The 27,822-nt window shown below is 41.5% G+C and overlaps 1 protein-coding gene across 3 annotated transcripts in view; it reads left to right on the top strand.

Annotated features, from left to right (window-relative positions):
- The window catches only part of LRRC4B (leucine rich repeat containing 4B), a 257,964-nt gene extending 233,421 nt beyond the window's left edge, over window positions 1-24,543 (top strand). For all 3 annotated transcript variants that reach the window (XM_044282420.1, XM_044282419.1, XM_044282417.1), the window contains 2 exons: window positions 14,870-14,953; window positions 21,255-24,543. In XM_044282420.1, the coding sequence (XP_044138355.1) occupies window positions 21,313-23,238 (1,926 nt within the window). In that variant the 5' untranslated portion in view covers window positions 14,870-14,953; window positions 21,255-21,312 and the 3' untranslated portion in view covers window positions 23,239-24,543. The remainder of the gene's footprint in view (window positions 1-14,869; window positions 14,954-21,254) is intronic.
- Window positions 24,544-27,822: the final 3,279 nt, after the last annotated feature.

Below are 27,822 nucleotides of genomic sequence, written 5' to 3'. Positions count from 1 at the left end.
GTGCTTTGCAGCATATCCTACGAAAGGAAGGGGATAGGTCCCCACGGGATAACACCCGAAGACGTACTCCACCCTGATGAGAGACTCGGGACACGACCCAGTTGTTTATGTGGACTTGCACGACATTTTCCCTGTACTGAGACTCTTAGGTGAGGGATCTTGCGTTTGACCACTTGACCATGGCTGGACTCACTGGTTCGCAACCTATGGTTTGTTGTTGTTCTTAATTTGTTGGCACTGGGTTATGTGAGGGGCCCTGATTGAATTCAGTGCCTCAGCGCGGCAAAGTTTCGCGCCAAAATGCTGTGTTGGGAAGAAGTGAAGTCAGAGTCTTATGAGAATAGGGTATTTGAGTTTTCCGGGAGGGGGGGTGGGAAGCAAGCTGAGGGGGGAATTGTTTATAGGGGGTTAAAAGTTATATCATCTCGAATAAGGTGGGCAAGACAGGGTTGTTTGAACCTATTGAAATCAATGACATCCTTCTACTACTTAGACCATGGTTAAAATTGTCACATGGAATGTGAAGGGGCTGAAGTCCCCGCAAAAGAGAATCATGGTCCTGAGACACTTAAAACGCCTACGCACAGATGTCGCCTTGCTGCAGGAGACGCATTTGTCAAAATCAGAGTTCCATCGCATGCGACGTCTGTGGGTAGGTCAGGTCCTTGGCTCTCCAGCAGTGGGCTCTAGGGGAGGAGTATTGCTTTTGATACACAGACGCCTGCAGGCTAACATTGTAGAAAGCACGGAAGATAGCGAAGGCAGGCTTTTACATGTTATCCTCCAACTACAATCTGAAAAACTAAGTATCTATAATGTCTATGGTCCAAATGAGAGCAATACAGCCTTTTTTTAAAAACTATGTGAAAAGGTTCTGCAGGATACGACCTCTCAATGTCTGATCGCAGGGGATATGAATACAGTGATGTCTTGTTTGGAGGATAGACGGAGAAATGCTAGAACTCGTCCTAAGCCCAGACATAGAGACGCCATATTAAGCAGAGTGGCGGCAGACTTACATGTACATGACGTGTGGAGATCCACCCATCCAGAGGATAGGGAATTTACTCATTTCTCACAACCCCACAATTCATGGTCGCGTTTGGATTATTTCCTGGCCTCTGATCCTGTGTTGAGACGCACGGTATCAATAGAAATTGGGGACTTAGTCATCTCGGATCATGCCCCGGTAATTCTCGAGATAGCGGATACCATGCCAAGGGGGAAAGATTTCCTCTGGAGGTTTCCGTCAGATTTAGCATCTAATGAGACCTTTGTGGAAATGCTGAACCATTGGTGGCTTGAATACTGGGAGGAAAACTCTGCCACTAGTGAGTCTCAGCTAGTGTGGAGGGCCGGTAAAGCAGTTCTCAGGGGAAAGATCCTGGCGTATGTTACCAGCCTGAGGAAAAAAGTAGAAAAAAAATTGCGAGAGTTAACGGAGTTATTAAGGGAAACGTATACGCAACACTTGGCGCATCCTTCTGCAGCCACTAGAAACAGTTGGATGGAAGCAAAAAATGCGTATGATAGCTGGCTGAAAAAGAAGGAAGAGATTGAGGGTAAAAAGAAGGAAGCAAAATACTATAAATATGGGAATAAAGCGGGGAAGTTGCTAGCATCCCTAGCGAAAGACTTGAGAGCATCTACCCAGATAGCAGCGCTAAAGGAACCAGGGGGGGCTATCTCTACTAAACCTGAGCGAATTGTTGAGCTCTTCAAGAGTTTCTATGCTGATCTCTATGCAGCCAGTGAGACCTCTGATGCGCAGGGGAAGATTTGGTTGGGTGGCCTTTCCCTCCCGAAGGTTTCCCTAGACGAATTGGAAAGTTTGAATAAACCCATAACGGCGGAAGAGGTCCAGAGGGTTATCTCTCTCTCCAGTAATGGGAAAGCACCGGGGCCCGATGGGTTTACCAATGAATTCTACAAAGCGGTAGCCCCACAAGTAATACCAGTCCTGGTGTCTTTATACAACCAAATCTTGCAGGGCCAGGAGATACCTCAGGACATGAATACAGCGTATATAAAAGTCCTGCCGAAGGAAGGGAAGGACCATGTTCTCCCCTCTTCCTATCGGCCGATTTCCTTGATCAATAACGATCTAAAATATATTTCGAAAATTATGGCCGATAGACTGGCTTCCTTCTTACCTAGACTCATTTCCACGCACCAGGTAGGTTTCATACAAGGTAGGGCAGCGGTATACAATATACGCAAAGTCCTTGCAGTGTTAGACGACATCAAGCTCCACCCGGACCGTCACCCGTCTCCAGCTCTACTTGCCATTGATGCGGAGAAAGCGTTCGACAATGTGAGCTGGAGATGGTTGAATGAGGTACTGGATGTGATGGGTTTTGGAGGGCCTTTTAGAAACTATATCACAGCCCTTTATAACACTCCGCTAGCTAGGATCTCAATACCGGGGTTCTTGTCAGACCATTTTGAACTACAAAAGGGTACGAGGCAAGGGTGTCCGCTTTCACCCCTGCTATTCAATATTGCCCTGGAACCCTTGTCAAAAGCACTATGGCAGGATCAGTCAATTAGAGGCATAAGTATTAAGTCCCAGACCCTTAAGCACGCTCTGTTTGCGGACGACCTTCTAGTATTTATGTCATGTCCTCAAACGGATATTCCGATACTATTTGATTTACTAGAGCGTTTTGGCAGATTCTCGGGCTTTAGGGTCAACAAAACTAAGAGTGAATTACTAAATTTATCTCCCTCTCCCACAGCAAACACTAGGGAGTTGCAAAACTTACCAATAGTAGTGGCCAACTCACATATTAAATATTTGGGGATAAAAATAGGCAAAACACCTGATACTCTCTATACCCTGAATTATCCCCCCTTATTTAATAAGATCACCACAGAGCTCAAATCTTGGGCGAACTTGCCTATCTCATTCCTGGGTAGGTGTTCATTGGTAAAGATGATGAGCTTTAGCAAACTGTTATACCCCATGCAGACATTGCCGATATTACTTAAGCACAAAGATATCCAGAATATTCAGAAATCTTTCCGCTCGTTCCTCTGGCAATCAAAAAGATGTAGGATTTCCCTGAAAACTCTGGTAAGGCCGAAGGATAAGGGAGGGGTTGGGTTCCCTGACATCAGAAACTATAATTTAGCCAGCCTATTAAGACATAGTCTGGATTGGATACATGGTACATCTCACTACTCAGTCTTGCAGACTGAGAAAGAAATGGCGAGACCCTGGTCTTTAAACGCACTGTTACATACTAAATTTGAGTGTCTACCCCCTGAGATAAGGAATAGTGTTCTGTTTAGGGATACAATAGCGGCGTGGAAGGCCGTGAGGAAAAAATTTAACCTTCCTTTCCTGGTGTCCAAACGTATGTCCCTGTGGGGGCATCCAGAGTTTAAAGCATTATCCATAAATACCCAATTTGAACAGTGGAATGCCACAGGGATTAGATCTGTCGAACACCTCTGGAACCGAGAGTCAAAACAAATATATTCCTTTGGGGATTTAAGGGAGAAATATCAGTTGTCGGGGTCTCACTTTTTGGCATACCAGCAGATAAAGTCATTCCTAACAGCTAGACTCACAGAGATAACCCGCGAATTTGCAGCTAATAACTTTGACTCGTTTTTACTTACCAAGGAGCCAAAAAAGGATCTAGCCGCCATATATAGCTCCCTGAGAGATATTGACACGAAATTAGGGGACCCATCGCTATTTAAGGCATGGCTCAAGTTTTTCCCGAACCTGATGATCCCGGATCAACTTCTGGATGGGTGGATCCTCATAAGGAAAGTAGTAAGTAATGAAATATGGAGGGAATCATACTTCAAGCTAATACATAGGGCAATATATGGGTTCTATAAGCCAAAGGAAAATGTGCAGATACCAGCGGATAGATTGACACATTGTCCGAAATGTACAATTTCGAACACTGATGTCACACACGGATTATGGGATTGTGTAGCGGTCAAATCCTTCTGGAAAGCAGTTCTAGACATGATAAAAGCTAAATGGAACCTAAGGATTCCATTAGATCCGGAATTGCTGTTATTCCATGTTGGACGCTCGGCAGAATCCTCCAGAATTCCGCATGCTATACATGTTTTACTTCTGGCATCCAAGAGAGGTCTACTGAATCATTGGCTCCAGGCCAAAGTGCCAGAAGTCGAGGAAATAGTGCAACAAACCACCAATTGCATGATATTAGAGCGGATTGAGGCGGAGCAAGCTAAGACGAAACTGACGACTCTCTTCTTTAAGAAGTGGAGAATGTATATGGAAGGGTTAATGTCGGATGGGGAAATTTTGACACACATAAAGCAGTTTGTTCATACTGAATGGTATCTAAAGCTAGAGCCTACAGACCCATGGTTTCAGATCCACAGCAGGGACATGATAGATTGATGACAGACGGGAGAAGGAGAGGGGGAAAGAACTAGACAGTTGGTTATTTCTGGACCAGGTGTGACTTTAATTGATGACACTATCGGGAATAGGTTCTTTATTAAACTAATGCTGGATTACTCACTGGCACGAGATGATGAAGTTGGGGTGTTGGGAGGGGGGGGAGGGAGTTTGGTAGGGAGGGGGAGGGGGGGAAACTGGGGAGAAAAAGGAAAAAATAAGATTGGAACATGTCTTTCTCTTTTCCAAATCGATGCCAGCTTGATTGCTATGTATCTGATTGATATGATGTGATCTGTAACGTTACATTTATCTCTTAATAAAGAAAAGTTTACAAAAAAAAAAAAAAGAGTAGAAGTGGTATTTGTCCTGTATATTTTCTCTTTTCTTATGGTCCACTCCTGATTTTGGCTTCCAAAACTGTATGCAAAAAACTGACAGTGTGGCCATACCCTAAATGGGGTATGATAGTTGGGGGGGGGGGGAGTGATAGAGTCTGGCAGTTCTTCTGTTCCATAGGAGAAGACCCGGACTGTTATTTGTTTACGATAGGTGGGGGAATATGACAGAATCTGGCAGTCCTTCTGTTGCATAGAAGATCAGGACCATAAATGGTGTTTTATAGTTGGAAGAATGTGACAGAATCTGGCAGTCCTTCTGTTCCATATAAGACCAGGACCATAAATGGTGTATGATTGGTGGGAGAAAGTGACAGCTTTTATAGTGGGCTTAAAGTCCCTGGAGCATTCATATGAATATGATATGGCAAGTTGGAATATGAACATCATTTGGCATGGCAAGAGCACTGGAAATATGGATCTCTGAAGTAACATGATTGTTGTGGTTATACATGTGAACCATCTGTATGTTTAGCATTTTACCATGCTCCATGAGATACTGTACCACGAAAACATGAGCATTGGCCCAATTAAATGGCAATTAGGCTAATCATTGTGTGGATCTACAGCACTGCAACCTATGACCCATTCAAGGCAGAAATCCTAGGGTCATCTTCGGATTTTGCTATAGAAAGTACAAGATGGATTTTAATCCGTATTGCGAACACACCCTAACTTACATTGTATGACGTAGTGTACGGATTCTATATGCTGTGTTTGAGTAATTTAATTTATAAAAGCTTTCATTTTCAAGAAACCTAAACATGCCAAACAGGTGGCATAGATCTTGAACATTAGAAAGTTGCATAATTTTTTATTATATAATTTGATATAATGGGAAATAGAAAAAGCATGTGCAATCTTTTCTTATGAGGTCTGTTTTAAATATGAAAAGGTCAACAGTGGACAAAAATTAAGATAGTTAAATGGGTTGTCCAACGGCAACAAATAATTTTCTGTGGTGTGCAAAACCAAAATAAATAATAACAATAATATACTTAAATTTTGCAAATTTCACCAATGATCCAATTTCAGTCCATGACTAAGACATGAACAAAAGATTCTGAAATTTTGACCTGATTTTTTCATAAAAATTCTGATTCTAATGAACCTGAATTTTGTGTGATTTGATTTGGGAGAATTAAGAAGGGATGGTGAGAGAGAGAGAAGAGGGAACTAGAGAGAGAGAAAGAGAGACTTTTCCAGGCAATTGGAGCAAACAGATGATTGGTGACTTGCATGATGGGGGCTGTGTGGCTCATCTTATTAGCTAAGCAGCAACTTATCAGACTCAGCTGTGATAAAGAAGGGGGGTTGACTTAGCTAATGAGCTCAGTGAGACAGAGAGCCCCTCCAAAGATGTCACTGACACAGAAACGGGTGGAAGTTTCTTGCTACTGAATTACATGATTGGAATTAATTCAGGCCATTGATGAAGTTTAGAATATCAAGGTTTTATTAGTTTGGCATTTGCACACAAAGTTTTTGGGGTTTTCTTTTTTTGCATTGGATAAATAAAGCAGGTTTCCACTTTGAAGGATTTTTAGGTAATTGTTTCTTGACCAAGCCCTGATCATAAAGCTGACAGACTCATTACCATGCAATGGTCTCAGTAGGAAATATCAACCTGGACTTTAACCGCCTCCGGACCGCCTAACGCAGATGTGCGGTCCGGAGGCGGCAGCCCTGCGCACGACGACGCATATACGTGTCATCTCGCCAGGGCCGGGATTTCCTGTGAACGCGCGCACACAGGCGCGCGCGCGCTCACAGGAACGGAAGGTAAGCGAGTGGATCTCCAGCCTGCCAGCGGCGATCGCTCGCTGGCAGGCTGGAGATCCGAATTTTTTAACCCCTAACAGGTATATTAGACGCTGTTTTGATAACAGCGTCTAATATACCTCCTACCTGGTCCTCTGGTGGTCCCTTTTGTTAGGATCGACCACCAGAGGACACAGGTAGGTCAGTAAAGTCGCACCAAACACTACACTACACTACACCCCCCCTCCCGTCACTTATTAACCCTTTATGAACCCCTGATCACCCATGATCACCCCATATAAACTCCCTGATCACCCCCCTGTCATTGATCACCCCCCTGTCATTGATCACCCCCCTGTCAGGCTCCGTTCAGACATCCGTATGATTTTTACGGATCCACGGATACATGGATCGGATCCGCAAAACACATGTGGACGTCTGAATGGAGCCTTACAGGGGGGTGATCAATGACAGGCGGGTGATCACCCATATACACTCCCTGATTACCCCCTGTCATTGATCACCCCCCTGTCATTGATCACCCCCCTGTAAGGCTCCATTCAGACGTCCGTATGATTTTTACGGATCCATGGATACATGGATCGGATCCGCAAAACACATGCGGACGTCTGAATGGAGCCTTACAGGGGGGTGATCAATGACAGGCGGGTGATCACCCATATACACTCCCTGATCACCCCCTGTCATTGATCACCCCCCTGTAAGGCTCCATTCAGACGTCCGCATGATTTTTACGGATCCATGGATACATGGATCGGATCCGCAAAACACATGCGGACGTCTGAATGGAGCCTTACAGGGGGTGATCAATGACAGGCGGGTGATCACCCATATACACTCCCTGATCACCCCCTGTCATTGATCACCCCCCTGTAAGGCTCCATTCAGACGTCCGCATGATTTTTACGGATCCATGGATACATGGATCGGATCCGCAAAACACATGCGGACGTCTGAATGGAGCCTTACAGGGGGTGATCAATGACAGGCGGGTGATCACCCATATACACTCCCTGATCACCCCCCTGTCATTGATCACCCCCCTGTAAGGCTCCATTCAGACGTCCGCTTGTGTTTTGTGGATCCGATCCATGTATCCATGGATCCGTAAAAATCATGCGGACGTCTGAATGGAGCCTTACAGGGGGGGTGATCAGTGACAGGGGGGTGATCACCCTGATCACCCCCTGTCATTGATAACCCCCCTGTAAGGCTCCATTCAGACGTCCGCATGTGTTTTGCGGATCCGATCCATGTATCCATGGATCCGTAAAAATCATGCGGACGTCTGAATGGAGCCTTACAGGGGGGGTGATCAGTGACAAGGGGGTGATCACCCTGATCACCCCCTGTCATTGATCACCCCCCTGTAAGGCTCCATTCAGACGTCCGCATGTGTTTTGCGGATCCGATCCATGTATCCATGTATCCGTAAAAATCATGCGGACGTCTGAATGGAGCCTTACAGGGGGGTGATCAGTGACAGGGGGGTGATCACCCTGATCACCCCCTGTCATTGATCACCCCCCTGTAAGGCTCCATTCAGACGTCCGCATGTGTTTTGTGGATCCGATCGATGTATCCATGGATCCGTAAAAATCATGCGGACGTCTGAATGGAGCCTTACAGGGGGGGTGATCAGTGACAGGGGGGTGATCACCCTGATCACCCCCTGTCATTGATCACCCCCCTGTAAGGCTCCATTCAGACGTCCGCATGTGTTTTGCGGATCCGATCCATGTATCCATGGATCCGTAAAAATCATGCGGACGTCTGAATGGAGCCTTACAGGGGGGTGATCAGTGACAGGGGGGTGATCACCCTGAACACCCCCTGTCATTGATCACCCCCCTGTAAGGTTCCATTCAGACGTCCGCATGTGTTTTGTGGATCCGATCCATGTATCCATGGATCCGTAAAAATCATGCGGACGTCTGAATGGAGCCTTACAGGGGGGGTGATCAGTGACAGGGGGGTGATCACCCTGATCACCCCCTGTCATTGATAACCCCCCTGTAAGGCTCCATTCAGACGTCCGCATGTGTTTTGCGGATCCGATCCATGTATCCGTAAAAATCATACGGACATCTGAATGGAGCCTTACAGGGGGGTGATCAATGACAGGGGGGTGATCAGGGAGTCTATATGGGTGATCACCCCCCTGTCATTGATCACCCCCCTGTCATTGATCACCCCCCTGTAAGGCTCCATTCAGACGTCCGCATGTGTTTTGCGGATCCGATCCATGGATCCGTAAAAATTATACGGACGTCTGAATGGAGCCTTACCAGGGGGGTGATCAATGACAGGGGGGTGATCAGGGAGTCTATATGGGTGATCACCCCCCTGTCATTGATCACCCCCCTGTCATTGATCACCCCCCTGTAAGGCTCCATTCAGACATTTTTTTTGGCACAAGTTAGCAGAAATTTTTTGTTTGTTTTTGTTTTTTCTTACTAAGTCTCATATTCCACTAACTTGTGTCAAAAAATAAAATCTCACATGGACGCACCATACCCCTCACGGAATCCAAATGCGTAAACATTTTTAGACATTTATATTCCAGACTTCTTCTCACGCTTTAGGGCCCCTAAAAAGCCAGGGCAGTATAAATACCCCACATGTGACCCCATTTCGGAAAGAAGACACCCCAAGGTATTCGCTGAGGGGCATATTGAGTCCATGAAAGATTGAAATTTTTGTCCTAAGTTAGCGGAAAGTGAGACTTTGTGAGAAAAAAAACAAAAAAATCAATATCCGCTAACTTATGCAAAAAAATAATAATTTCTAGGAACTCGCCAGGCCCCTCATTGAATACCTTGGGGTGTCTTCTTTCCAAAGTGGGGTCACATGTGGGGTATTTATACTGCCCTGGCTTTTTAGGGGCCCGAAAGCGTGAGAAGAAGTCTGGGATCCAAATGTCTAAAAATGCCCTCCTAAGGCCTCTTTCACACTACAGTATGTTGAATTCAGTGTTTTGCGTTCCGTTTTTCACGGATCCGTTGTTCCCTTTTTTGCTTCCGTTGTGGTTCCGTTTCCGTTCCGTTGTTCCGTTCCGTTTTTCCGTATGGCATATACAGTATACAGTAATTACATAGAAAAAATTGGGCTGGGCATAACATTTTCAATTGATGGTTCCGCAAAAAACGGAACGGATACGGAAGACATACGGATGCATTTCCGTATGTGTTCTGTTTTTTTTGCGGACCCATTGACTTGAATGGAGCCACGGACTGTGATTTGCGGCCAAATATAGGACATGTTCTATCTTTTCAACGGAACGGAAAAACGGAAATACAGAAACGGAATGCATACGGAACACATTCCGTTTTTTTGCGGAACCATTGAAATGAATGGTTCCGTATACGGACCGTATACGGAACGCAAAAAACTGACCGCAAAACGGAAAAAAAAACGGTAGTGTGAAAGAGGCCTAAAAGGAATTTGGGCCCCTTTGCGCATCTAGGCTGCAAAAAAGTGTCACACATGTGGTATAGCCGTACTCAGGAGAAGTTGGGCAATGTGTTTTGGGGTGTCATTTTACATATACCCATGCTGGGTGAGATAAATATCTTGGTCAAATGCCAACTTTGTATAAAAAAAATTGGAAAAGTTATCTTTTGCCAAGATATTTCTCTCACCCAGCATGGGTATATGTAAAATGACACCCCAAAACACATTCCCCAACTTCTCCTGAGTACGGCGATACCAGATGTGTGACACCAAGGTGGGCAAAGGGGCACATATTCCAAAGTGCACCTTTCGGATTTCACAGGCCATTTTTTACAGATTTTGATTGCAAGGTACTTCTCACACATTTGGGCCCCTAAATTGCCAGGGCAGTATAACTACCCCACAAGTGACCCCATTTTGGAAAGAAGACACCCCAAGGTATTCCGTGAGGGGCATGACGAGTTCCTAGAATTTTTTTTTTTTTGTCACAAGTTAGCGGAAAATGATGATTTTTCTTTTTTTTTCTTTTTTCCTTACAAAGTCTCATATTCCACTAACTTGCGACAAAAAATAAAAAATTCTAGGAACTCGCCATGCCCCTCACGGAATACCTTGGGGTGTCTTCTTTCCAAAATGGGGTCACTTGTGGCGTAGTTATACTGCCCTGGCAATTTAGGGGCCCAAATGTGTAAGGCTGAGTTCACATGGGCGAGATTTCCGCGCGGGTGCAATGCAGTAGGTGAACGCATTGCACCTGCACTGAATCCTGACCCATTCATTTCAATGGGGCTGTGTACATGAGCGTTTTTTTTCATGCATCACTTCTGCAATGCTTTAAAATCGCAGCATGTTCTATATTCTGCGTTTTTCACGCAGCCCTGGCTCCATAGAAGTGAATGGGGCTGCGTTAATAACGCATTGCATCTGTAAGCAAGTGCGGATGCAATGCGTTTTTCACTGATGGTTGCTAGGAGATGTTGTTTGTAAACCTTCAGTTTTTTATCACGCGCGTGAAAAACGCATCAAAACGCATTGCACCCGCGCGGAAAAAACTGAACAACTAAACGCAATTGCAGCCAAAACTGACTGAACTTGCTTGCAAAATGGTGCGAGTTTAACTGAACGCATCCGGACCTAATCTGTCACGCTCGTGTGAACTCAGCCTAAGAAGTACCTTGCAATCAAAATGTGTAAAAAATGCCCTGCGAAATCCGAAAGGTGCACTTTGGAATATGTGCCCCTTTGCCCACCTTGGCTGCAAAAAAGTGTGACACATCTGGTATCGCCGTACTCAGGAGCAGTTGGGGAATGTGTTTTGGGGTGTTATTTTACATATACCCATGCTGGGTGAGATAAATATCTTGGTCAAATGCCAACTTTGTATAAAAAAATTGGAAAAGTTGTCTTTTGCCAAGATATTTCTCTCACCCAGCATGGGTATATGTAAAATGACACCCCAAAACACATTCCCCAACTTCTCCTGAGTACGGCGATACCAGATGTGTGACACTTTTTTGCTGCCAAGGTGGGCAAAGGGGCACACATTCCAAAGTGCACCTTTCGGATTTCACCGGTCATTTTTTACACATTTCGATTGCAAAGTACTTCTTACACATTTGGGCCCCTAAATTGCCAGGGCAGTATAACTACGCCACAAGTGACCCCATTTTGGAAAGAAGACACCCCAAGGTATTCCGTGAGGGGCATGGTGAGTTCCTAGAATTTTTTATTTTTTGTCGCAAGTTAGTGGAATATGAGACTTTGTAAGAAAAAAATAAAAATAAAAAATCATCATCATTTTCCGCTAACTTGTGACAAAAAATAAAAAGTTCTATGAACTCACTATGCCCATCATCGAATGCCTTAGGCCTCTTTCACACGGGTGTCATGTTTTTTGCCCGGATAAGAGGCGGGTGCGTTGCGGGAAAATGCGCGATTTTTCTGCGCGAGTGCAAAACATTGTCATGCGTTTTGCACTCGCGTGAGAAAAATCGCGCATGTTTGGTACCCAGACCCGAACTTCTTCACAGAAGTTCGGGCTTGGGATTGATGTTCTGAAGATTGTATTATTTTCCCTTATAACATGGTTATAAGGGAAAATAATAGCATTCTGACTACAGAATGCTTTGTATAATAGGGCTGGAAGGGTTAAAAATAATAAAAAAGTTAACTCACCTTCTCCTCTTGTTCGCGCAGATGCCACTCTGTTCTTTAGCTGTGGACTGAATGACCTGAGGTGACGTCAGATCACATGCTCCAATCACATGGTCCATCACCGTGGTGATGGAGCATGTGATCTGACGTCATCAAAGGTCCTTTAGCCCACAGATAAAGAACAGACCGGCATCTGCGCTAACAAGAGGAGAAGGTGAGTTAACTTTTTTATTATTTTTAACCCTTCCAGCACTATTATACAAAGCATTCTGTATTCAGAATGCTATTATTTTCCCTTATAACCATGTTATAAGGGAAAATAATACAGTGAATAGACTGTCACCTAGAACCCATGCGTGAAAATCGCACCGCATCCGCACTTGCTTGCGGATGCATGCGATTTTCACGCAACCCCATTCATTTCTATAGGGCCTGCGTTACGTGAAAAACGCACAAAGAGGAGCATGCTGCGATTTTCACGCAACGCACAAGTGATGCGTGAAAATCACCGCTCGTGTGCACAGTCTCATAGAAATGAATGGGTCAGGATTCAGTGCGGGTGCAATGCGTTCACCGCACGCATCGCACCCGCACGGAAAACTCGCCCGTGTGAAAGGGGCCTTAGGGTGTCTTCTTTCCAAAATGGGGTCATTTGTGGGGGTTTTCTACTGTTTGGGCATTGTAGAACCTCAGGAATCATGACAGGTGCTCAGAAAGTCAGAGCTGCTTCAAAAAGCGGAAATTCACATTTTTGTACCATAGTTTGTAAACGCTATTACCCAAACCATTTTTTTTTGCCCAAACATTTTTTTTTTTATCAAAGACATGTAGAACTATAAATTTAGCGAAAAATTTATATATGGATGTCGTTTTTTTTTGCAAAATTTTACAGCTGAAAGTGAAAAATGTCATTTTTTTGCAAAAAAATCGTTACATTTCGATTAATAACAAAAAAAGTAAAAATGTCAGCGATAAACGGTGAAAGGAGTGTAGTGCCGAAGTGTAAAAAGTGCTCTGGTCATGAAGGGGGTTTCACCTAGCGGGGCTGAAGTGGTTAAAAGGAGTTTGTCACCATTAAATGTTATTTTAATATAATTCAGCATAAAACACTAGTGACTTTGTAATTTACTTTCTCTCATAAAAATGCTCAAGTTGTGAAATATTCTCTGGCACCTCCTGGTGTTTAATCTGTATAGTAATGTGCACGTCCACCCACTGAGGTGGTCACACATGCTCAGTTCCATCCTTCAACTGCCACCCGGCATATCTACTGTTAGAAGCTGTGCCTGCTACGGAGAGCGAGGTGCACCAGAAATGACTGAGCTGAGCTGTTATAATATAAAGATGCAGCAGAAAGGACACCTGATCTGCCAGCTTGATGAGAATTTAGCAGAGCGATTGGAGCAATGAATGTGGAGATCTCTGGATCCATGTGAGGTGCAGGGCTGATTCTAGCTTTGTTAGAAAGATATTTTCAGGTACTATATGATGTCAATTTTTTTCACATCAATCATGGCATAACCCCTTTAAGACACAAGAAAAATTTGTACTGATGTCTCCTGTAACTCACAGTGGATTTCCTACAGTGGGACAATACAGCCGGGTAAGCAACACTTGAACATTGCAAGGCACTAGTTATAAATGAATGAAGAATGTCTGCCTTCACTGACAGAAAGCAGAGATATTGATAGGAATGTAAACACAAAGGGGCAGATTTATTAAGACCGGTGTTTTAGCAACCGGTCTTAATAAGCCCCTGCACTAGGGGTGGATTTGCTGCAGTTATGAGGTGTCGGCCTCTCCATAACTTTGTCTCATCCAGCACCAGTTATAAATGTAAGACAGCTTCCTTTCCTGCTTAAATTTAGACCATTTTATATGCCTAAAACAGGCGTAGAAAATGGTAAATGAGACGGGCCTACCGGCCCTTCCCCATAAACGCCACTCCCTCATTTTTAGAAATGGCGTAAGCGGGGAAATGTCACAGATTGCGTTGCAAAGGACCTTTTTGCCACAATCTGTGCCAGAAATACTCCTAATTTAGGCCTATTTCTGTTTAATAACTGACCCCCAAAATCTATCAAAAAGTTACAAAGTTTGATGAGGCTAGGCAGGACCTATTAGCAGTCTGGTCTAATGAAATAAGAAATCAGACTAAATCCTCAAAAACAAAACTCCAGACAAACATTTCTGATTTATATTTTGTCGCCCTTTTTGGAGATTGGATCAACTGAAAATCACTTTCCAGTCATTTGTTTTGTTCTCCATCTTTACTCTATGGAGGGTACTGGTTCTGAAGAGACCCAGCTGCTATATGGAGATTTACAGGCTACATACTATGGGGGAAAAGTATGCTAAATTAGGTCTCTTTCAAAAGTAAGAAATTATATCTCACTTTAGCCAAACTGGACATCCATCTGTAATTTCTTCTCTAAGGACTACTAGTTCTCATGGTAAACCTCTCGTTGACTTGCATCCTTCAATCATCTTGTTCAGTTTCTTGTAATAAGAAGTGGTAGAGCTGATACAGCAAACCAAGGCATTTTGTTTGTTGGCGTAAGTTTTGTCTGTTCTTTGGTTGCTAATAAAAAAAATGAAAAAGGATTTCTTTATTTATTTATTTTTTCTTACTCATAGACTAATACCTCAATAATTAAAGTCAATCATATATTTGGATTTTCCATAGGTGTTTAACTATACCAAGCTTCGAGGACTGACGTGTGCATTGAATATTGACAGGGATGTAGAACCAGCGCACCAGACATTCATGGTAAGTCCCAACATATACACACACAATGGAATTAAAGGTTTCATAGAAAGTCAAAGGAGGCTCAGCTGAATGTGATCATACCTTTCACTTAGCAATCTGTTGCTTCATTCTGGAGAAAAATGTTTTTAATCCATATGCGAATGAGCAGTTAAGTGCAGTGCACTGAGAGAAGGCCCAAGCCACCATGTGCACCCTTGCTCCTCCTGCTTCCTCTGCCAGACTTTCCCTCTCCTTCTTGATTGACAGGGTCAGACGAGATGACTAGCCAAAGTAAACACATTGATTTTCTTGTGACAATGGCAAGGGGTGGGATATATTAGGCAGCAACTGAACAGTCAGACCTTGAAATTGATGTGTTAGAGGCAGAAAAATGAGCAAGCGTAAGGATCTGATTGACTCGGTCCAAATAGTGATGTTAGATGCCTGGGTCAAGCATCTCCAAAGTGGCAGGCCTCCAGTGTGGGGGTTTTCTAGGTAGGGAGTGGTCAGCATCTGCCAAATGTAGTCCAAGGAAGGACAAGTGGTGGACCAGCAATAGGGTCATGGGCGTCCAGGGCTCAATGATGATGATGAGAATAGATAGTGAAGGCTAGCTTATCTGGTCAAATCCCACAGAAAAACCAGCTATAATAGCTGAAAATGTTAACACTGGACCTTGTGGAATCCATGACTTTTTGGGTAAGAGCTTTGTTAGTGCATGAAACAGACCTACACAATATTAGCCAAGTGGTTTTAATGTTTCGGTGATGGGCGAATAGTTCAATAGAATCTATTTTACCTCCAAAGCGCCAGCAACCCCCATGGACCACTTTCTTTTTTTAGCATATCTCGTTGGTATGTCATAAATATTGGTGCTTTGCTTTCCATGTAGACTTTTCTTTATTGTTGCGTGAAAGATTGAGACATCTTATTTTTACATTTCAGTTGATTTTACTACTGTTTTCTTCTGAAAGCCTTAATTTATCTGCAGGGAAATGTGATAGAATACAAATTTGGGAAAAAAAAGAAACATAAAAACGCACATTTGCATTTTTAGTACCTGCTGTATCTACAGCACAGAGATGACGAAAGTTATACATTGCTTGCAGCCATGGCCAGGAAAAAAATAGTAACTTTTTTCTTACTCCAGCCTAAAGTCAAGAAATTAAGAGCATTCAAGGGACTGTCCACTTCTTTGCTATTGATCCAGATTCCAGAATTATGGTGTCAGACCCCATTGATCAGATAATGATGATCTAACCTGAGGTCTGGCCATGAAGAGTAAAGGAGTGGACAAACCTTTCTAGCGCAATATTAGTTCACAATGTGAAATCTTACAAAATTGCAACAGATTCAAGGTCGCCAGGGCTGAACCCTTAGGGCAGAGGTATAAAAGACTAGGATTAGTCCTGATGAGTGAAATATAGAAAATGATCATATATATTTGTAGATAATAAAGACCTAGTGGCACCATTATATAGTGTAAACTGATATTTCCCTTTTTCCATTTAGCTTTATCTTGGTAAATGCCAATATATTTCCCTTTATTTTGGTAAATGTCAAAAATGTATAAAACAAATGCTACCAACACATGCCCTCATACTCTCCTCTTCTCTAAAGGGATATTCCAGGATTTTAATATTAATGGCCTATGCTCAGGATGGGTCATCAATTGCTGGTTGATTGGTGTCTCACACCCACACCCCCGCAGATCGGCTTTTCCCAAGTTGGCAAAATTGTAGTGCCGAAACTACACAGCTCCATATATTGTGTAGCTGAAGGAGTTGGTTACTGCAATGTTGCTGCCATTGTGTTGAGGCAGCACTGCAGTAACCAGCTCCATCCAGTGCACAGTCATTGGAGCTGTGTAGGTTTGACTCCAGAATTACAGGGGATCAAATGATCGTCATGGGTGTGTCACGATCAGTGTGGCCGGAAAACTCCACACTGAACACAGGAGGGAAGGGGAACAGTAACTGGGCCTGGAAACTAGGGAAGGAACAGGTCACCTCCTAAACAACCCTAATCTGGGCCCTAACTACCTATCAATATGAATGGACCTTGAAGGTAGGAATATTCATAAGCTGTATACCTAGGACCTAATATCCCTATAAGGCCCTGGAATGAGGTTAGGACCAGAGACAACCCATTCCTCCCCAGATGGACAAATGGAAGTCTCTGTCTTAGGCCCAGATACAAACAACAGGGAATATAACAAACAAAATACAATAAGAAGACAAGACTTAGCTGAAAGTAGAAAACTGGCAACTCCAAAAAACACCACAGACTACAACTGACCAGCTAGTTAGAAGACAGGAAGAAAACCTATAAACCGCACCTCCAAGAGTAAGAAGCAGCTACTTATGGGAAAGGTAAATTACCAACAAGCAACACCTGAAGCAAGGGGTGCGGTATTCACTAAAACACAGACACAATAAGATCCACAGGGAACTTGTCAATTTAACCCATGAGTTGCCAGTCTCTCCGATCTCCTGGTACCTGCCACGGAAACGTTTGTGACAGGGTGGTGGGTGTAGGGCACCCACTAATCACAAATTGATGGCCTATCCTTAGAATAGTCATTAATATTCAAGTCATGTAAGACTTCTTTAATACTTCCATTTTGACCTACAGTCTTAAAGGGGTTGGCCAATTTCTGGCTACTTGTGACCAATGTGTAGGTAAGATGACTATATGGTACTAATATAGCTATTGTTGATATTCTGTGCCGTTTGCTATATTTCATAAGCCAGGACCCTTGTTAGTCAAATGCTGTCTGCAAAGAGGTCCTGCAAATAAGATGGCCACCTATGGAGGGTCATGTAACCAGAAACATCACTCAACCTCCTCCATTCAAACACACTGCACCTGCACTAAACTCCCACCAGTGCAGATGGAGGGTCTAGTGTATTTGAATGGAAGAGGCATCACATAAAGGTAATTTGCTTGGCCACATGACCCTCCATCGGTAGCCATTTTATGGACAAGAACTCTGTTTGAACAGCACAAATGATGCAGAATTTGAACAAAGGCTATAGTAGTGAGTGCTGTATAATCATCTTACAAAGTGTTCAACCCCTTTAAGCGATTTAAAGATCTCTATATTCTCCTATATTTTCATTTACACCCTGCTCCTACTGGAGCTGTCTAATCCCTCGATTAAAAAAGAAAAAAATACATGTTACAATACTATGAAATAGCAAAAGAAGCTCTACTCACCTTACTACGTCCCTGTTGCTCGGATGCCAATGCTTTCATGGTCCCTTGTGAATTAGAAATGACTGTGTTCTTATTTTTGAATCCCTAGAATAGTGAGAACTATGTTTAAAATATTATTAAATATAAAGACAAATAGGCCGGCTCACATTTATTATATGTGCCTTTACTTACTCTACTATTGATAAAAATACATTTTATAAAACCATTTTATATTCCATACAATTCATAAAATTAAAAATATTAAAATGGTAGCTTTAATTTGATGATCCCAGTCCTTTACATGCGGAGCTCACGCGTAAAAATTTTACTAAAATTGTATAAAATGCGGTTGTTACTATCTTGATTAAACATCAATCTCTTGATGTTCTCAATGGAACATAGCTCAGAAGCACATTATTTTCACGTTGTCTACCTGCGTTTTTGTTGTTAAATAATATTGGCAGTAATGTGGCAGGTAGCTTTAAATGTGCTGTTAGTAGGTGTTAAGGTGCTGATAAAATACTTGTGCAGTCCACTTGTTGTTATACCAGGTTTTGATTATGCTGTTAGTCAAAAGTTAATATAAGTGAAATATTGGATGCCACCACATATAAATAGGTTAGCTTCAGATATATTGTTAGTTGGCATAATGAGGCGCATACACTTGTATAGTCCGGTTATTATTGTAGCCAATTTATGTAGTAGTTATGCTTCTAAGCTTCTATGCACACTATTTTCTTGTAAACCGACACACCACAACTGCCACCAGATGCATTTCCGACAAAGTCCTGCCTTAGTTGTATAAAATTCAAAATTGAATGAGGTACTGGGACCTGATACTAGGCTTTTAAATGGTATCAGGTAAAATCAAATGTCCAGACCGGATCATCTTTAAACAAAGTATCGCTAGTTACATAATTTCATCAATGTCATTTACATTGTGTGTTTTTGGTTTCTTTCATACAAAAATTTAACAATAACAATAAATAGCTGAAAATTGATAAAATAAAATAGAAATAAAAATAAAAATAAAATATTGGGATATATGGAAAAGACATTCATTGTAGCATCCCACCACCTTTATTCTACAATGAATGTCTTTTCCATATATCTCATATATTATATTTTATTTTTATTTCTATTTTATTTTATCCACTTTCAGCTATTTATTGTTATTGTTCAATTTTGTCCGAAATGTGTCTGGTGGCGGTTGTGGTGTGTCGGTTTACAAGAAAATAATGTGTATGGAAGCTTAGAAGCATAACTACTGTCACGGTTTTCAAACAAGTGCTGGCGTTCCGGAGATCTCTAAGCGCATGCGCTAGAGAATGTCCGACGAAAGATCGTAGCCAGCGAATGTGCAAGCCTAGCGGGGAGCATTCCAACAAGAAGTTATACAGCCAAGTCGAGAGTGAATTGGTCCAGTGGAACAGTGAGTAACACGGATACATTGTTAAAAGGTGGATGAAAGTAAGTGTCACAATATTAAGAGCTGTATTGACAAACGTTCGCGCCACATGAACGCAACAGGTGCCACATGAAGGTTGAATGCAGGAAGCACTATGTGAATATATCGAGGGCTGCATAAATATAGAGACTATTCTGATATACTTTTGTATGTGACCACATCCAACCTACTCACATACTAACTGTGGACCAACAATCTAATCAAAATTGGCTACCATAATAACCGGAGTATACAAGTGTTTTTATTAACACCTCAAATACCAACTAGAAATATATCTGAAGCTAAGCTATTTATATGTGGTGGCTAGTGATGAAGGGCAGGGTCCATATTCGAATTTGCGATATTTTGCGACAAAAAACAATATATAGCAATATATTGAATATAGTGCTATATATTCGTTTTTCAGAATATTCGTAATATTCTAAAACAAGAATATATAGCAATATAGTTAATATTTGAAAAAAAACAAATATAGAGCAATTTAGCTAATATAGTGCTATAATCTTTTTTTTAATAGTCGTAATTTTTTTCTAATCTGAACTTCAGATGAGAAAAAAATTACGACGAAGATTATAGCACTATATTAGCTAAATTGCTCTACATTCGTTTTTTCGAATATTCGCTATATTACTATATATTCTTGTTTTAGAATATTACGAATATTCTAAAAAACAAATATAGCACTATATCGAATATATTCATTTTTTTAGAATATTCGTAATTTTTTATCTAAAATCATGATTCCTCCCTGCTTATTGGCCCACAAGCAAGAAGCAGGGAGGAATCATGTGTTCAGATGGGAAAAAATGACGAATATTCGCTATAACGAATATATAGCACTATATTCTAAATATTCGCAAATTCTCGAAGTTGCGATATTCGAGATAAAAATTTGCTATTCCAACACTCAACACTAGTGGTGGCATCTAATATTTCACTTATAATAACTGTTGACTAACAGCATAATCAAAACCTGGTATAACAACAAGTGGACTGCACAAGCGCTTTATAAACACTTTAACACCTACTAACAGCACATTTAAAGCAACCTGCCATATTAGTGCCAAAATTATTTAACAACAAAAACTGGTAGACAACTGGTAGACAACGTGAAAATAATACGCTTCTGAGCTATGTTCCATTGAGAACATCACGAGATTACAGCAAATCCGACACCAATTGACTATAAGGTTTAACCAAGATAGTAATAACCACATTTTATACTATTTCAGTACTATTTTAGTACTATTTATATAGTACATTTTTTATGCGTAAGCTCTGCATGAAAAGGACTGGGATCATCAAACTGAATCTACAATTTTTATTTTTCTAATTTTATAAATTGGATGGAATATAAAATGGTTTATGTATTTTTATCAATAGTAGAGTAAGTAAAGGCACATGCAATTAAATGTGAGCCGGCCTATTTGTCTTTATATTTAATAATATGTTTTTGTGGAAGGTGGCCAGCAGGCCAGACACCAGTTAGCTGGTGAGCGTCCTCCAATTTGCAATTTATGTTTAAAATATATCTTACTTGAAAAAGCTGAGACATTTTCTTATTTCTGCATTCATTATTCCGCGCACTACGGGCTGAATTCACTGCGCTCTAACATTGTTCGTTTTCTCACAACTTTTTTTTTTCTTGTATTTAAGGCATTTGTAACTAAGATGATAAACCTGGGAGAAAAGTATTGAACTATGAAAATAGAAGATGGTCACCAACCATTGCACCAACAGGATGCTTGGTTTGAAGATTTTTAGAATGATTTTGAAGCAAGTTTTACTTATCTCATGGGTCTCATCCCTGGCCCTGGGAGGAACATCTCCAACCTCTTGTCCTGCTGCCTGTTCTTGCAGCAATCAGGCCAGTCGGGTTGCATGTACACGAAAAGAACTGGTAGAAGTGCCAGAAAGCATCTCAGTCAATACGCGATACCTGAACCTTCAGGAGAACATTATTCAGGTTATCAAAACAGACACTTTTAAGCACCTTCGACATTTGGAAATACTACAGCTCAGCAAAAATCTTATTCGGAAGATTGAGGTTGGTGCTTTTAATGGACTCCCAAACTTGAGCACATTGGAGCTTTTTGATAATCGCTTGACCACTGTTCCCACTCAAGCCTTTGAATATCTATCCAAGCTAAGGGAGCTGTGGCTAAGAAATAATCCTATTGAAAGTATCCCATCATATGCTTTCAACAGAGTTCCTTCTTTAAGACGACTTGATTTGGGAGAATTGAAGAAGTTGGAGTATATTTCTGAAGCTGCTTTTGAGGGTCTTGTAAACTTAAGATATCTAAATCTGGGCATGTGCAATTTAAAAGATATACCCAACTTAACAGCATTGGTCAGATTGGAAGAATTAGAATTGTCTGGAAATCGTCTAGAGATGATTCGCCCTGGTTCCTTTCAGGGGCTGACAAGCCTGAGAAAGTTATGGCTGATGCATGCTCATATTGCAACCATAGAACGCAATGCCTTTGATGATTTGAAATCTTTAGAGGAACTTAATCTTTCTCACAACAATTTAATGTCTCTTCCCCATGATCTTTTTACTCCTCTTCACCGCCTGGAGCGAGTACACCTTAACCATAATCCTTGGCATTGCAACTGTGACGTTTTGTGGTTAAGCTGGTGGTTAAAAGAGACCGTACCGAACAATACAACCTGTTGTGCACGTTGTCATTCCCCACCGAACTTAAAGACTAGATACATAGGAGAACTAGATCAGAGTCACTTCACGTGCTATGCCCCAGTAATAGTGGAACCTCCCACTGACCTCAATGTAACTGAGGGCATGGCTGCTGAGCTCAAATGCAGAACTGGCACATCAATGACATCTGTCAACTGGTTAACGCCAAATGGGACACTGATGACTCATGGTTCCTATAGAGTACGTATCTCTGTTTTACATGACGGCACACTGAATTTTACAAATGTTACGGTACAGGACACAGGACAATACACATGTATGGTCACAAATTCAGCAGGAAATACAACAGCCTCTGCCACTCTTAATGTTTCCGCTGCAGCTGATCCCTCGACCACTGACTATACTTACTTTACAACGGTTACAGTGGAAACTATGGATTCCTCCTCCGAGGAAATTAAACCTACTGAAAAAGAACCCGGTCCAACAACGACAGTTCGATGGGGGATAACATATTCTACCACATCCCTTACTCCACGAAGTACCCGTTCCACAGAAAAGACGTTTACTATTCCAATAACTGATGTGACAGAGAACATCATGAAAGATCTCGATGATGTCATGAAGACAACAAAGATCATTATAGGGTGCTTTGTGGCCATCACATTTATGGCAGCTGTTATGTTAATTGCATTTTACAAACTTCGTAAACAGCACCAGCTACACAAACATCATGGGCCAACACGAACTATTGAAATTATCAATGTGGAAGATGAAATACCAGCGACAGCCCCGGGAGACAACCACATGGCACTCCCAGCTATTGAGCATGACCACCTTAACCATTATACAGCATTTAAATCCCATTATAACAACAATACAGGAACACTTAACTGTGCCAAAAACCCCATGCTCAACTCCATTCATGAACCCCTTCTGTTCAAAAGCAGCTCAAAGGAAAATGTACAAGAAACACAAATTTAAGGTTACTCATAAAAGTTTGTTAAAAACTAATTTTTTTCCCAGAGTATGAGAATGGAGAATACCGAACTAACAACCCAATGATGACAATATCTCTGGGTTAATATTCACACGATACTCATCTTCCTGTTTCCAAAAACCCATTCAATGAGAGGTGACCCAAATGAAGCACTGACACAAAACGAAACGAAGACTCTTTTGATAACTTTAAAGGGAAAATTCACTCTCTGACTACCTGATGTATTACTAAAAAAGAAAAAAGAAAAAAAAACACGCCGAAAGAGAAAAAGTTCCGAAAAGAAAAAAAAAGTATGAAAATTGCTTATTTTGTGGTACAGCTCTTTATGTGTAAATTCTATTTCAGATCTATTTTCATCAAAGATGTTGAGGACAGGAAAATCATTCAAGAGATTTCCGAAAAGTTTTTCTTTCTTTTTTTTTTATGTCACTAAGGAGTCTCTGTTGAATCATCCTGGTCTGTGACAACGGTGACTTCATTTTTCATGTAGAAAAAAATACAAATAGTTTTTTTTTTTTCCATTCACTCATTACCATGGGTGCCTGCTATGACAGAGAAAAAGTGACGTGGCACAGGCCCCAGTGATTGTACGATGGTTTCTTTGTAATAGCTTGGATGATGTGTAACAAAGTCGGAACTGAGTATTGTGGGAAGGAATTGTGGGGAAAGTTGTTCCTTGCCACTTGATATCACCATCCTTCTCGGTGGGTTTTCATTATGCTTTTTTAAAAAAAAAAAAAAAAAAGAAAATAACAAAATATCAAAAAAGGTGTTTACAACCTTGAAGAGAACTTTATTTTCAAAGGTACTGTGCCATATAACCCTTTACAGATGTGCCAATTATCTTCAGAACTTTACATAAAATGAAAACTGTATGAAAAAAAACGAAAAAAAACAGTTTTTACTAAATATTTTTGTTTTCGGGAAAGGAACACGGAGAACCTTACGATTTTGAAACTTCTGCCACAGGAATATTTAGGCCAGTTATTTTGTCTGGATTTCTATCAAAAAAAGTGTAAGGTGTGTGAAATAATGAAGTTGATATGAACTTTTTAAGTCCTCCCTCCTTTTTTTTTTTCTTGGGTGGGTGATTAGTTGCTTTGTTTTTTTTGGTTTTTGTTTTTTTTATGTTTTGAAGATTTTGATTGGGTGGGAAATGTATTCTTGTTATAAGAACAGAAGAGATTATAATATGTCTGTGGCTCTTTATTGAGACAGAAAGTTACAAGCTAAGTTGGTGACATTGCCAAGAGTCTGCAACAAAAATATAATAAAAATAATGAAAAGACGCTCTTTTTGTTGAGTTGACATATGTATGGTTTGTGAAATTTGACGCAATGAGAGGACACAAATGTTTTCCAATCCCACTCTGATTCACACACATAACATGTAGCTACAGTAATTTCCCATCCTAGCAAACTAGTGTTCACAGTTGATTTAAAGGGCTTTCTGGCCTCTTAAATGCTTGTAATACTCACCTTACTGATCCATGTCGCCATTTCCACCCTGACCATGTCTCCCACCAGTTTCTATATCTCGGTCTTCAACATGGACATGTGACCTCTGCAGCTAAACATTGGCTGCAGCAGACACCACTGAGCTCACCGCTTCAGCTGCTGATTGGCTGCAGTAGTCACATCCCTATTACATCATCACTGATGGCCAGGATACAGAGACTGGCAGGGGACCTGGGAAGAGACAACATGGAAGCAGTGTGGGATTGGTAAGGTGAACATAACCCTGTGGGTTATTTTAAAGCTTTCTTAGCTTTAGGTAAAAAAAAAAAAAAAATCAAGGGGATAAACAAACATGAAAGAGAATCTGTCAGCAGTTTTGCCTGCTGAAAGCACTTGGTAACAGCTGGGGAGAGCAGGACAAATATACCTTATGTGAATCTTTTTTATGAGCTGTAGTGAGAATATGAACTTTTATTCTGCTAGATTCTTCTTAAGTTCTATGGAGGAGCTCCACTGTGAAGTGTTTTCTGCACTGTGTTGCTGCACAGCTCCACCCTGTGCCGAGTAACAGCTGTATTAGTGCCCTGATTAGTTACTATAGCTGTCACTCCCAGCAGAGGGAAGGGACTGTTAAGCAGCTGAATGCAGAGAGCACTTCACAGTGAAGCTCCACCTTCTGTACACTTAAAGGGGTTGTGCCACAAGAAATATTCTATCTACACTGTTCAAACCAGCACATCTGAATACTTTTTTAATTGCATATAATTAAAAATTTAGTATAGCCACTGAGCTATTCAATAAAATTGTATCTGTAAAGCACCACCTACAGTTTGTTCTTTTTCCTATATCTCTGACTTCCTCACTCAGATAGTCGCAAACCTTCAACTGCCACTTCTGTTAGACACTGTGGCAGTAACAGAGATAGAGCTGCAGCAGAAAGAACATACCTCCTGAGAAATGACATGGTCCCTGAGCTGCCAGCCTGAAATAAATCTAGCAGAACAATTGGAACAATGATGGGGAGATCTCTGGATCCTTGTGAGGTACAGGCAGTGTCGTACCTAGGGCCCACCAGTAAAATTTATTTTGGGGGCCCACCGTATGGAAACATTCAAATATAATAAATAATCTAACAATTTTTTTATATGAATATAGGCTGTACATTGAATATATGTATGTAGTACAGTAAGTCTAATGTGTCATGTGCCACTTGTGCAGGGGTGGGAGACTAGGGGCCCACCCGGGGATTACCCTGTACCCTTCTGGGCCAGTCCAAGCCTGGGTACAGGGCTGCTTCTAGCTTTGTTAGAATGGGATTATCATGTACTATATGCTGTATGATTTTCATTCTCTGCATCTATCATGGGATAAATCCTCTAAGAGCAGAATCTGTCAGAATAAAACTGTATATTCACAATACTCCTGATAATAAAAGCTCCACAAAACATACAGTCATGTGAAAAAATTAGGACACCCTTTGAAAGCATGTGGTTTTTTGTAACATTTTTAATAAAAGGTTATTTCATCTCCGTTTCAACAATACAGAGAGATTAAAGTAATCCGACTAAACAAAGAAAACTGAAGAAAAGTCTTTTCAAGATCTTCTGTAAATGTCATTCTACAAAAATGCCTATTCTAACTAAGGAAAAAGATAGGACACCCTTGCCCCTAATAGCGAGTGTTACCTCCTTTGGCTGAAATAACTGCAGTGAGACGGTTCTTGTAGCCATCTACCAGTCTTCGACATCGGTCTGAGGAAATTTTACCCCACTCCTCAATGCAGAACTTTTTCAGCTGTGAGATGTTTGAGGGGTTTCTTGCACGTACAGCCCTTTTCAAGTCACCCCACAGCATCTCAATGGGATTCAAATCTGGACTTTGACTTGGCCATTCCAGGACTCTCCATTTCTTCTTTTTCAGCCAATCTTTGGTTGATTTACTAGTATGTTTTGGGTCATTGTCATGTTGCATGGTCCAGTTCCGCTTCAGCTTTAATTTTCTAACTGATGGTCTCACATGTTCTTCAAGCACCTTCTGATACACAGTAGAATTCATCGTGGATTCTATGATGGTGAGCTGACCAGGTCCTGCTGCAGCAAAGCAGCCCCAAACCATGACACTTCCACCTCCATGCTTCACAGTTGGTATGAGGTTCTTTTCTTGGAATGCTGTGTTTGGTTTACGCCAAACATGTCCTCTGCTGTTGTGTCCAAATAATTCAATTTTGGACTCATCTGTCCAAAGAACATTATTCCAGAAGTCCTGGTCTTTGTCAACTTTATCTCTGGCAAATGTCAGTCTGGCCTCGATGTTTCTCTTGGAAAGCAAAGGTTTCCTCCTTGCACACCTCCCATGCAAGTTAAACTTGTACAGTCTCTTTCTGATTGTAGAGGCATGTACTTCTACATCAACAGTAGCCAGAGCCTGCTGTAGTTCTCGAGATGACACTTTAGGGTTTTTGGAGACCTCTTTTAGCATCTTGCGGTCTGCTCTTGGGGTGAACTTGCTGGGGCGACCAGTCCTGGGCATGTTGGCAGTTGTTTTGAAAGCCCTCCACTTGTAGACTATCTTCCGGACAGTGGAATGGCTGATTTCAAAATCTTTTGAGATCTTTTTAAATCCCTTCCCAGACTCATAGGCTGCTACAATCTTTTTTCTGAAGTCCTCTGACAGCTCTTTTGCTCTCACCATGGTGCTCACTCTCACTTCAACAGTCAGGAGCACACCAAACTAAATGTCTGAGGTTTAAATAGGGCAAGCCTCATTCAACATGCAGAGTAACGATCTACTAATTATGTGCACCTGGTGTGATATACCTGTGTGAGATCTGAGCCAATTTAAGAGGGAATACATGTGAGGGTGTCCTATCTTTTTCCTCAGTTAGAATAGGCATTTTTGTAGAATGACATTTACAGAAGATCTTGAAAAGACTTTTCTTCAGTTTTCTTTGTTTAGTTGGATTACTTTAATCTCTCTGTATTGTTGAAACGGAGATGAAATAACCTTTTATTAAAAATGTTACAAAAAACCACATGCTTTCAAAGGGTGTCCTAATTTTTTCACATGACTGTATGTTTGTCCTGCTCTCCCCACCCCCTACCTAGTGCTAAC

The sequence above is a fragment of the Bufo gargarizans genome, chromosome 2, assembly GCF_014858855.1.
Source record: "Bufo gargarizans isolate SCDJY-AF-19 chromosome 2, ASM1485885v1, whole genome shotgun sequence".
NCBI classification, from domain to species: Eukaryota; Metazoa; Chordata; class Amphibia; order Anura; family Bufonidae; genus Bufo; species Bufo gargarizans.
Note: the sequence above shows the minus strand (reverse complement) of the source record. Positions and strands in the feature narration are given on the sequence as shown.